The 12669-nt window shown below is 37.5% G+C and overlaps 1 protein-coding gene across 6 annotated transcripts in view; it reads left to right on the top strand.

The window, feature by feature from the left end:
- RAB3IP (RAB3A interacting protein) overlaps positions 1-12669 on the top strand; it is a 190231-nt gene that overhangs the window by 151523 nt on the left and 26039 nt on the right. For all 6 annotated transcript variants that reach the window (XR_016394974.1, XR_016394975.1, XM_022571552.2 and 3 more), the window contains one exon: positions 7207-7302. Coding sequence is in view for 4 of the 6 variants with exons in the window: in XM_022571552.2 (XP_022427260.2) it covers positions 7207-7302 (96 nt within the window). In the remaining 2 variants the exon portion in view is untranslated. The remainder of the gene's footprint in view (positions 1-7206; positions 7303-12669) is intronic.

Raw genomic sequence — 12669 nt, forward strand, 5'->3', positions numbered from 1 at the left:
AGTCAGAGATTTATGCCCAGTCCAGGTGGATGAGATCAGATTGGGGAATGAAACAGGAATGAATCAGACCAGTTTAACTCTAGTTTAGAGTATGGATCAAGGGTAATAACTCTGAAAAGGGAAACTGAGCACATATTGTAGAGGGTCTTTAGTATCAGGGTGAGGTTTACTTTGGTAAATGGTAGGGAATGGTTCAAGAATTTGCCTTTGTGAATGACATATGTGTTGCTCTGAGGATTGGAAGCTTCTCAAGGGGACAGTATCTTACTTGGTTTTGTATCCTGAGGGATTACTGTAGTACCTACATAGTAGGAAATGTTGAATGAATTGACTTAGTTTTCATATATAATTATAACATTGTGAAATTTGAGAGTTCAGAAGGATCTGGAATTAAACGTATGCATTTACAGAGTTATAAATTAACTCAGGGAGAATTGGCATCTTTATGATGACTTTCTATTCAAGAACATAATATGTCTTTCTTCCTATTTATTTAGGTCTACTTTTGTATTTTGTATTTGAGAGTATTCCATTTTGTGTTGTAGTCTTTAGCATTATGAAGTTTCCTTTATCTACTTTAATGACTTTTGCCCTGCCTAGTCTGATATCCATATTGAGGTCTCTGTTTTGTTTTTATTTGTATTATATTTTTTAGTGTACTTCTATCCATCCTTTTATTTTTAATCTGTCTGAATTACTTAGTTTTAGGTGTGTCTCTTGTATAGAGAATAGAGATGGATTTTGCTTTTTTTAGCCAATCTGAAAATCATTTTCTTTTAATAAGTGAGTTGCACACATTTGTGTTTATTGATAAGTATTCTGCATTGGGCTTGTTTCTGTCACATAGCTTTCAAATGTCTACTCTGTGAATACAATTCTTTTCACTATGTGCTCTGTTTTCTTGGTGCCCTCTTCCTTTTTTTCCTATTTGGTATTTTGGAAGGTTTGATTTCCATTCTAGTTGTTAGAATTTCTTTTAGCCTTTCTTTAGGTACTGACTTTGTTCCCTACTATAAGCAATACCATAAAATTATCTAGTAACTATTTCTTTCCTTCTCCTCTATCATTTAATTTTAGTTAAAGGTATTATCTTAATGTTAATCTCTATGGTGTTAAATATGTTTAGGTTTATACTAATTGATTTGTGAGCCTCAAGTTATATCCCTTTATTCCCAGTTTATATTTAAGAAGTTAGTGAATTTAGTTTCATCTTTCTCCTGTTTTGTTGGGGTTTTTTTGTTGTTGTTTTTTTTTTGGTACGCGGGCCCCTCCTGTTGCGGAGCACAGGCTCTGGATGCACAGGCTCAGTGGCCATGGCTCACGGGCCCAGCCGCTCCACGGCACGCGGGATCCTCCCAGACCGGGGCACGAACCCGTGTCCCCTGCATCGGCAGGCAGACCCCCAACCACTGCGCCACCAGGGGAGCCCCGTTGTTGTTTTTTTGTGTGTGTTATTTTTACGTTTCTAAAACTTATAACATTTATGTAACTGTTTTCTCAACTTTATCCCCATTAAAAAAAACAGACTTTTTTTAGAGCAATTTTAAGCTCATAGCAGAAATTGAGAGGAAAGTACAGAGTTGCTATATATCCCCTTTTCCCACATATGCATAGCCACTCCCACTATCAACATCTCACCCCAGAATTGTACATTTGTTACTGTTGGTGAAGCTATATTGACCGGTTATTATCCCCCATTTACTTTAGTGTTTACATTAGGGTTCACTCTTGGTGTTGTACATTCTGTGGATTTTGACAAAAATATAATAATGTGTATCTATCATTATAGTATCATATGGAACAGTTTCACTGCCGTGAAAGTCCTCTGTGCTCTACCTATTCATCCCTCCCTACCCCTCAGTCCCTGGCCGCCCACTGATGTTTTTACCATCTCCATAGTTTTCCCTTTTTCAGAATGTCACGTAGTTGGAGTCATACAGTAAGTAGCCTTTTCAGATTGAATTCTTTTATTTAGTCATGCATTTATTTTCCTCCATGTCTTTTCATGGCTTGATAGCTCATTTCCACTTAATGCTGAGTAATGGTTCGTTATTTGGATGTACAAAAGTTTAATTATTCATTTACTTACTGAAGGATATTTGGTTGCTTCCAAGTTTTGGCAGTTATGAATGTGTAAACATCTATGTGCAGGCTTTTGTGTAGATACAAGTTTTCATATCCTTTGGGTAAATACCAAGGTGTTTGATTGCTGGATCGTGTGGTAAGAGTATGTTTGGTTTTGTAAAAAATTGCAAGCTGTCTTCCAAAGTGACTGTACCATTTTGTATTCCCACCAGCAATGCATGAGAATTCGTGTTGCTCTCCATCCTTGTCAGTATACATTGTTCTCAGTGTTTTGGTTTTTGGCCATTCTGATAGGTGTATGGTGGCATCTCGTTGTTGTCGTTTGCATTTCCCTGATGACATGTAATATGGAATGTCTTTTCATATGCTTATTTGCCATTTGTATATCTTTGGTGAGGTGTCTGTTCAGATCTTTTGCACATTTTTTAATCAGATTGTTTTCTTACTAAGAATTCTTTGTGTATTTTGGTTAACAGTCCTTTATTAGATGTCTTCTGCAAATATTTTCTCCCAGTCTGTGGCTTGTCTTTTCATTCTTGTGTATTCTCGTCTTCTAGTTGTAGTTCTACAGTTAAATAAATTTGCTTCTCACCTCCAGTTCTTAATGTTAAAGCTTCTCCAGTTTTTTTTTTTTTTCCAGTTTTTTTCTTGGTTACATGAAACTCATTTGCTGCTTGATAACTCAGTCAGGCTCATGGGGGATATATTTTCTAAAGTTTTACAGTTTTATAATTTTCTGTCTCTGGTCTGACGTTTGAAGGATACTTTGGCTGGATATAAAATCCTCAACTCACAGTTTTTTCCCTTGAGTATCTTAAAAATGTGATTCCATTGTTTTCTAGCATAAAATGCTGTTGAAATTTGATACCTATCTGATTTTCTTTCCCTTGTATCAGTAGTTGACTTGGCTTTATGTTTAACTTTTTTATTATGGTAACTTCACATATCTTCTGTTTGTTTGTTTTTCATGTTTAAATGAATTGGATTTCCCAGGATTATTAGGAAGAGATTCCTGTGAAGGAGTAGGATAAACCAGGATAGCTCTCTCAGTCTCATGTTCCAGGGCTTTCCCTTCTGTTGTTGGTGGTGTATCTGTGTAGCCACTTCTGTCTCTCAGAGGTAAGCCTTGTTCAAGGTTTTCTTGAGAAGGTGGTTCAAGATGATGGTGTTGGAAGATCCTGAACCCACCTCCTCCCATGGACACACCAGATCTACAGCCACATATGGAATAATTCCCTCTGAAAAAGAACTAGTTGAACAGCTTCTCCACACAAAGGATAAAAAGGCCACATAGAGACAGGTAGGAGAGGCAGACATGCAGTCTCAACAGGAATCCCACCCCTGGTGCAGCTGACCCACAGTCAGGAGGGATCTCACAAACACAGAGCTTCTCCCTGAGAAGCAAGGGGTTTGTGCCACACATCAGGCACCTTGGGACCTGCACTGGACAGATGAGCCCCCAAAATGTTTGGCTTTGAAAACCAATGGGGCTTATGTCCAGGAGACCCAAAGGCTGTAGGGAACTGAGATTTCACTCTTAAAGGCTCACATGCAGACTCTCTTACCCTGGGACCCAGCACAAAAGCAGCAGTTTGAAAAGTGCCTACACCGTAAGTGAGGAGATTCATCTGCTAATCTTAAAGCATCCGCCAGAGCGGGAGGGGCTTATTGGGACTCTCTCTGGGGATGGAAGTGCTGGCAGGCTCTGTTTTTGCATTCTCTACCTTGCAAGCACTGGCAGGTGCCATTTTTGCACTCTCACACTACCTTGCTTGTGTTCTCCATCCCTGTGCTCTCCCACAGCCTCAGGAAAGCCAGTGGGCACACGCCACCCCCTTGCTCTCCTGCAGCCCTGCTAAAGCCAGTGGGTGCACACAGTCCACACAGAGCCTTGAATGCCTGGCTCTAGAGGCCAGAGGGGGGCTTGTGTTTTTGGGGCTCCACGGGACTGAAACAGTTGGAGAGACAGTTCTTGGCAGACTATCATCCCCAGGGTATGGCATAGATAGCTGACTGAAACACACTCCCAGTCTTCCTGTGAAAAATCCTATTTACTTGTCCTGGAGCTTCAGCCTGTTCTGAAGGGCATGGCATGTTCTCAGGGAATGTAAGCCAGGGGATGCCATCTTTGCTGTCTCCCTTGGCCTTGCTACAGCTCGCAGGTACCTCCCAGAAAGGAGCTTGAGCACTTGTCTGGAGCCCTGATTTTTGCAACTGTTGCCAAGGGGACACCTCAAGATCACCTGGTCTGGAGGCTGGCGAGGTTTTCAGTTGTGGTCCTGTGGGACTGTATATATTTTCATACTTTAAAAGCTGCTGCCTAAGGGTCTGGCTTCTCATCATCTTGAAACTAGATGCTGATTAAGGTCCCGCCCTTTGGAACACTGACAGGTCTTGGCAAACCCTCACAACTGGGACCTGTCAAGTATAAATCAGGCTGCCTAGATAGTCACAAAGGTTCAAGAGGCAACCAAGAGCTAGGACTTGAACAATAAAGTTCATTATTTTTTTTTTTTTGTGGTATGCGGGCCTCTCACTGTTGTGGCCTCTCCCGTTGTGGAGCACAGGCTCTGGACACGCAGGCTCAGCGGCCATGGCCCATGGGCCCAGCCGCTCTGCAGCATGTGGGATCCTCCCGGACCAGGGCACGAACCCGTGTCCCCTGCATCGGCAGGCGGACTCTCAACCACTGTGCCACCAGGGAAGCCCAAGTTCATTTTTTAAATGAGACCACTCCTCCAAGACTGGGAAAGGGAGCTATTTTGCATAATACATGAAAACAAACACAGAGATTCAAAATTAGGAAGCAGAGAAATATATTCCAAATGAAAGAACAAGGTAAAACCACAGAAAATAACCTTAATGAAACAGAAAAGTAATTTACCTGATAAAGAGCTCAAAATAATGGTCTCACCAAACCCGGGAGAAGAATGGATGAACATAGTGGGAACTTCAACAGAGAGATAGAAAATATAAGAAAGTACCAAACACAGGTCACAGAACCAAAGAATCTAATAATAGAACTGAAAAATACACTAGAGGGGTTCAACAAGAGGATAGATGATGGAGAAGAAGAAAGCATCAGTGATCTGGAAGACAGGGCAGTAGAACTCAGCCAAATAGAGCAGCAAAAAGAAAAAAGAATGAAAAAAAGTGAAGGTAGCTTAAGGGGCCTGTGGAACACTATCAAGTGGAACAACATTCACTTTATAGGGGTCCCAGAGGAGAAGGGAGACAGGAGGGGGCAGAGAACTTTTTGAAGAAATAATGACTGAAAACTTCCTCAACCTGGGGAAGGAAACAGGTATCCAGGTCCAGGAAACACAGAGAGTTCCAGAAAAGAACTCAAAGAGACACCAAGACATATTATAATCAAAATGTCCAAAGTTAAAGAGAATATCAAAATCAGCATGTGAAAACCAGCTTGTTACATACAAGGGAACTCCCAAAAGACTTATCAGCAGATTTTTCAGCAGAAACTTTGCAGGCCAGAAGGGACTGGCATGATACATTCAAAGTGCTGAAAGGAAAAAACTTTCAGCCAAGAATACTCTACCCAGCAAGATTATCATTCACCATTGAAGGAGAGATCAACAGGTTTCCAGACAAGTAAAAGCTAAAGGAGTTCACCATTATACCAGCCTTACAAGAAATGTAAAAGGACTTCTTTAAAGCTGAAAAGAAAAGGCACTAATTAATAACAAGAAAACCCATGAAAGTGAAAGAAGGTTTTCTCCATCAGCCTAGTGTCTCAGTGCTTAGCATTACATCCTAAGATATTTTTTTTGCCTAATAATACTTCCAGTAATCTGTTTCCTTTGGAACCTTGCCACTCCTTCCTCCTTTAATATCTGAACCTTCTCTCTTGCTATCTCCATTATTCCCATCCTGCAATTTGGTTTTATATTCCAAGAGTTCTCCCCTTATGGTGGGGCTCTGTCCTTCTGGAAAGGTCTCTTTGCTGGATGCTTTGAGATTCCTGAGTGTTTAGAGCTTCACTGTACTGTTAGCTGCCTCTGTACTGCGTATGATTTTTGCACTCATCTCTAACTTGGAGCCTGTGAAAACCCTTCCCTTTTTCTCCATTTGTTCTCACATTTTTTTCTTCCAGTTTTTACCAAGGGTATAGTCCTCTGCTTTGGGGGCATTTGTAATGATTTTTGGGTTCTGAGGCTTTATACAGTATCTCTGTAGTCCCTTTCACTTTCTGGTGCTCCCTTCCACACAGTGACTGATCCTGTGGTCTGGGCAGTGTAGCCACATTTTCTCATGGTCTAAGATATGTTGGGATTTTCTTTTACCTAGTTTTGTTGAAGATGTAGTCATTTGGTTCTTCTGATATCCCAGTTGGAATATTTGGTTGTCAGGAATTGTCAGGGGATTGAAAAACTATGCTGCCACCACAATTACAGAATAACTGTATTTGTGGCTGATATATAGAGAGTTTGGATTTTTTTTTAATCTCTAAGTTTGAAAGATAAATTTAGGGTAACATAAAATTGCATATTTAACATCTTAATAAAGGAATTTTTAGCATCTATTTATGACCTACTGAGGAGTCACGTATAAATGTAGGATTTTTGTCGTTAATATTCTTCTTAATTTTAAATGTAATATACATTGTTTGCCTCTGGTTGCAGTGTTAAATGGGTATAGTCTCCTAATGGAAATTTTAGACTGATTGCAGTATGGTACATGGAATTATAGGTAAACAATTTTTAAAGTAAACATGAAAAAACTTCACTGAACATTTATTGAAATGAATCAGCATAATTGAAGAAATTCCTTGGTTGATAGAAATAAATATGTTCAGAGAAAAGTTAAGGAAAAAAGAATGAAGTTATTTAATTGTTTATTTTCACATGTAATGAATAATTATACTTAATCTTTGGATATTTTATGAAAAAACATGAAAATTTAATATGTGAGTTAGAATTATTTGTAATTTTAGACTTGCCTGATTGTTTACACATAGCAAGTGCTAAATAAACACTTTCAGTGTGAATGTTGTAGGTGGGGGCAGTATTAATATTTTGTAATTTTATTAGTAAAAATTGTATAGTCTGCTGAATCTAACTTCGAACTTTGGAAATAAAAAATAAAATGATCAATTTCTCATAGGAACTGAAGTTAAAAGATGAAGAGTGTGAGAGGCTTTCTAAAGTACGAGATCAACTTGGACAGGAATTGGAGGAACTCACAGCTAGTCTATTTGAGGTTGGTCTGTTTACATCTTGGCCAAGAGCAACGTCATGGTTTTTATATATTGATAGATTTGTTTTATGAGGGAATCTTGAAAAAGATATGCTTAGCTTCATGCATATTTATAAGTCCTCTAAAAAGATAAAATCTTTAAGAAATGTAAAGTCTGCAACTTAAAATGATATGAAAAGAAAAAAACACTGTGGGTTACCAGAATCAGGTGGTTTAAAAATGTGTATGTGGAAAGAAAGGAGGTAACTTTTAATTTTGATTTTACCAACTATTTAGGGGCTGCTTTAGAGTATCTTTATATGATTCCTTAACAAAGATGGCAAACCCTTGAGGTAGTCTTCTGATAGGGGATGATTTGAGGAAAGTTAGAAGGCACACATCTTTATTTCCAGCCTGCCACAGGATTAAAATTCCTACCCGGTTCAAGCAGTGTTTCTCAGTAGGGGGGCCGTTGACTTTGTTGGACATTTAGAATCCTTGGTGTATTAGGGTTTTCCAAGAAACAGAACCAATAGGATGTGTGTATATACATATATACATTTACATGTATGTAGAAAGAGACTTATGTAAGGAATTGACTCATGCAGTTATGGAGGTTGGCAAGTGCCAAAATCTGGAGGATGAGTTGGTAGGCTGGAGACCCAGGAGAGATGATGGTGTAGTTCCAGTCTTGAGTCCAAAGGCCAGAGAACCAGGAGAGCTAATTGTGTAGTTCTAGTTTCTAGTCCAAAGGCTGACAGACTTGAGACCAAAGAAGAGCTAATGTTTCAATTTGAGTCTGAAGGCAGGAAGAATTCTCTTTCTCTTTGGGGATGAGCCTTTTTGTTCTAACAGGCCTTCAGCTGATTGGATGAGCCTCACCCACATTATGGAGGGCAGTCTGCTTTACTCAGTTTACCAATTCAGATGTTAGTCTCATCCAGAAGCATCTTCACAGAAACATCCAGAATGTTTGACTAAAGTATGTGGACACCTGTGGCCCAGTCAAGTTGGACACACAAAGTTAACCATCACACTTAACCCAAATTCTAGTAATACTCCCTCATCATTTTGACAGCTTTTAAATATCCTTGTGGAGGATGGGGAGAGGGTATTATTCTTGGTTAAGAACCACTACCTTTAGGTTATAAGACCTTTAGCCTTCAGAAGTTCCTTATTAAAAACATTGATGTGTTACTAGAATGACTAGTGTCATTATCACTTTACCAATATTTTCTTTTTTTCCCTAAAAATTTGTTCTTAAAAATTTTAATGTAAAAAAAGATTTTGCCACCTGCCGATGCAGGGGACACAGGTTCGTGCCCCAGTCCGGGAAAATCCCACATGCCGCGGAGCGGCTGGGCCCGTGAGCCATGGCCGCTGGGCCTGCGCGTCTGGAGCCTGTGCTCCGCGAGGGGAGAGGCCACAACAGTGAGAGGCCCGCGTACCGCAAAAAAAAAAAAAAAAAAAAAGATTTTGGAGGAAAAATTTCTTTACCTTTTGTTATTTTTTTATATGCAGAATCTTTTTTAGTTTTAGCTGTATGTATTTGCTTACCTAGTTGTAATCCTAATATATTTTGTACTTTAAATAACATCTTTTCATGTTACTACATAGTGAATGTAATGATAATCATAATCTATCAAGTGTACATTCCACAGTTTCTATCATTACAAGTAATATTGCAGAAGATATTTTCAAACATGTGGGATTTCCGTGCCCCCTCTGCTCCACAACCCTTTGCCCTCTCCCCTGTCTTTTTGGGTGTCATTTGCTTTCATGGACGTTTAAAAACTAACTTATTTTCTTGTTTAGTTTGCTCATCTCAGAGATGAGAGGAAGATAAATTTAAGCATAGAGGTAGTGGGAAGTTAAAGATCTGGAACAGGAGCTGTGTAACTTGTTACATTTTTATATGTAGAAGGACTCGGAAACAAGACTTTTCTTCCAGCAATGTCTGGTTAGAAGAAATGTTTATAAATATATGGATAGTAGATAAGCAAACAAATATATTATGCTACTTATGTTAATTTTGATTTCCTATCTGCCTGCCCTTAATTTTAACCCTGCTTATTTCCATCCATCTGCACTTACATGTGCATTTTGTTAGATGAAGTAGGGGGAGAACAAACAAACTTTTCCCTCTCTATAGTAGGATGTGAAGTACCAGAAATGCGGTTCATGCAGTGAATGAAAAAGTTATCTAAAAAACATAGTTTTGGGATCCCTAACTTATCCCCAGCCTAACAATGGCTAATAGCCTTAACTGTGTATACTTTCTGGGAAAGAAACTACACTGATTAAAGATGATTTCAGTAATGAAGAAAGTTGTATTCAAACCAATACGAATTTAGAAAAAAAGGGCAAAACGTTTTTCTGTGGTCTCAGTTGTGCCTTCATGATTTCAGTTTACCATTGTCTTATGAAAAGATGTTTTTTGCCTACATTTTATGTATATGTGTCTGTAGTTTTTTTAAGAATTAAAGATTTTTCTGAATAAACTCAATTTGTACAATTTTGGTAAACTTGTAAACTCAGATTAGGAATTTATTATGAATGATGAATAATCTTGAATATAATTATACTTTGTATTTAGCAAACTTGAGTCTTAAATGTATCAAATACAGGACTCTAAAATTTTATATATGTGTGTGTATGTATGTATATATATATTTTTTTCTTCTAGTATTTTAGATTTTGAGATAATGTAAAATATAAAATGAAGTTGGTTGAAAGAATGCTTTACAAAGTAGTCTACATTTAACATGGAAAAAAAAGATATGTAGTCCTAAGATGTTTTTATATTTTTTCAGCCAGTTTTAATAAATGTCTATGATATGCTTAGTTTTCTCTCAACAATGCCATATGGCACATATTGTATAAATTATTTTGCCTGTGAAGAAAATGAGGCATAATTAGAGTAAGGAGCAAAGTTGGGACTCAGATTCATGACCTTGATCTTGCTTTAAGTGCTATGAAAGTCATAAATGGAACTTCATTTGTCTCAAGTCACAGAGACAAATTTGAGCATGGACCTTCATTATGATAAAGATACCTACTATTTATTGAGAGTTTCCTATGTACTAGACACTGTTCTAAGAGCATATGTACTTACTTACAAATTATGCACATACACTAACACACATATAATATGTTACAGTATAAAACAAAAGTTTTTAAAAGAGTGAGATAAAGATGCTTAAATTTTTTATAATAGTACAAAAGTATTTTATTCTCACTAAAACATATTGTGTGTGTGTATATTTATTTAGTGAGAGCAGTGTGATTGAATATGTTACCTTGTTTTTGAAATCTTATTCTAAATTTATGATCCAGATGAAGGTCTGGTCTAAATTCCATTTTTAAAATTTAGATGTAATGCTGCTGCTAACTCACAGATATACTGATCCAAAAGGAACAAGTACTTCTTTTCCTGTAATAAGTCATTATACTGAATTTTCAGTCCCATTGCCAGTTATGTGAAGGCTTTTCCAGAACATTCTCTAGTGAATTTTTGTCTTCTCTAATACCAACAAATTGTTTTTGCAAATTAATCAGAAGATGTTGAATAAACACTTTTTGTAAAAAAGGGAAGAAAATCCCCTTCATTTGAATAACTGCTAACCAGATAGGAAAAAAATTCTGTTTTTAAAGTTTGTAAGTATACAGACATGAATATTTGTATAGATCAGAGGTCTGCAGCCTGCAACCTGCAGGGCAAAACTGGCCTATATATACTTTTGTACAGCCTAATGAGACAAGATTGGTTTTTACATTTCCAAATGGTAAGAGGTGGGGAAAAAAAAATCAAAAGAGGAATATTTTGTGACATATGAAAACTATATGAAGCTCATATTTCAGTGCCCGTGAATTTTTATTGGAATGGCCACACTCATTGTTTTACTGTCTATGGCTGCTTTCACACTGCAGCAGCAGAGTTGAGTAGTTACAATGGAGACCATATGGCTTACAGGGCTCAAACTACTTACTATCTGGCCTTTCTAGAAAGTTCGCTGACTTCTCATATAGATGATACTTATATCATTTTTCAGTTTCAGAATGAGAGTGATAGAAAAGTTCTCAAACTTTTTTGAATATATCCTTTGATGTCTTTTGTCAATTTGCTAAAACCTATGAATTATCATTTTAGATACTGCTCCTGCCTCATTCTAGCTCTTTTCTCTTTCCTTTTTGGACTCCAATAACATGTATGTTATACCTTTTCAATGTATCCCTTATATCTCTAGGGGACAAGTCACCCCAAATCCCAGCTCACTTTCCTGGATTTACCTGTTCTCCTGGATCTTGGTCCCCTGATTCTTCACTCTTTTGTTAGCTCTCTAATGTCTTCAAACACATTTTTAAAAAATGTCCCACTTTTAAAAATTGTTCTCTGTAGGAAGTTTGTTTCAAGTTGCATAGTCCGCTATTTATGAAACCAGAGTCCATTTCCAAACATTTAAACAAATATTCTCTCCTTAGCACGAGTTACTTCTGCATTCATAGTTTAAATATCACTTATCTTGGTGGGTCAGATAGATATGTTTATTATTTTGAAACTACCTGTCAAGTAGTGTTTTATTGACAGCGACATCACAGAAAAATCTAGCACAGCTGAAACATTTGTTATTTTTAAAAGAAAAATGCTTACCTCATTATTAAATTTGATAGCTCTTACAGACTTTGACACAAGATAACCAGCATAATTGTGCATGGCATATTCTCACAGTTAATCTCATTATAAAGCATTGATAGTAAAGCTTCTCTTATTTAAAATAATATAATCTGTAAACTCACATTCATGGGCCACATACAAGCTGCAGTTCATTACAGTACTCTAAGAGCAAATGGACAAATGGGAGTGCCACCGTGGAATTCTGGTGTGGAGAACTTCTACTCTCCCCTGAACAGTCAGCAGACCTAGTGAGGGTTTCTGTTGTCAAATGATTAAATGTCTTTGAAGCTGATTTCCTTCCTTCCTTCCTCCTTCCCTCACGTTCTTCCTTCTCATGAACTGTAAACTGAAGTTCTAAAATACATGTTCTTAAATCTTGGGGGATTATCTTGAGCACCTGTATACTGTTCCAGTCTATTCTTATTCTTTATAGGGATTATTCCGTACAGGAGAGTAAGCTTTTTAAAGTACAAGTAAGATCATGTCACTCTCTTCCTTAAAAAACCATAAGGCTTCATAGTGGATTTAGAATAAAATCCAGAATTTGTACTCAGATATTTTATTTGATTATTAGAACGTAATCAGAATGTAAGCTCCTTAAGAGCAGGGACCTTGTCTCTTTTCCCAGTGTATTATCAGCACCTGGAACAGTACCTCATGAAGAGGTGTCATGACTAAGTGTTTGATGAATAAGTGTTATATGAATAAAGGGGAAT

Source organism: Delphinapterus leucas, chromosome 11, assembly GCF_059928025.1.
Source record: "Delphinapterus leucas isolate spDelLeu-1000000601 "Yukka" chromosome 11, BTC_Dleu_Yukka2, whole genome shotgun sequence".
NCBI classification, from domain to species: Eukaryota; Metazoa; Chordata; class Mammalia; order Artiodactyla; family Monodontidae; genus Delphinapterus; species Delphinapterus leucas.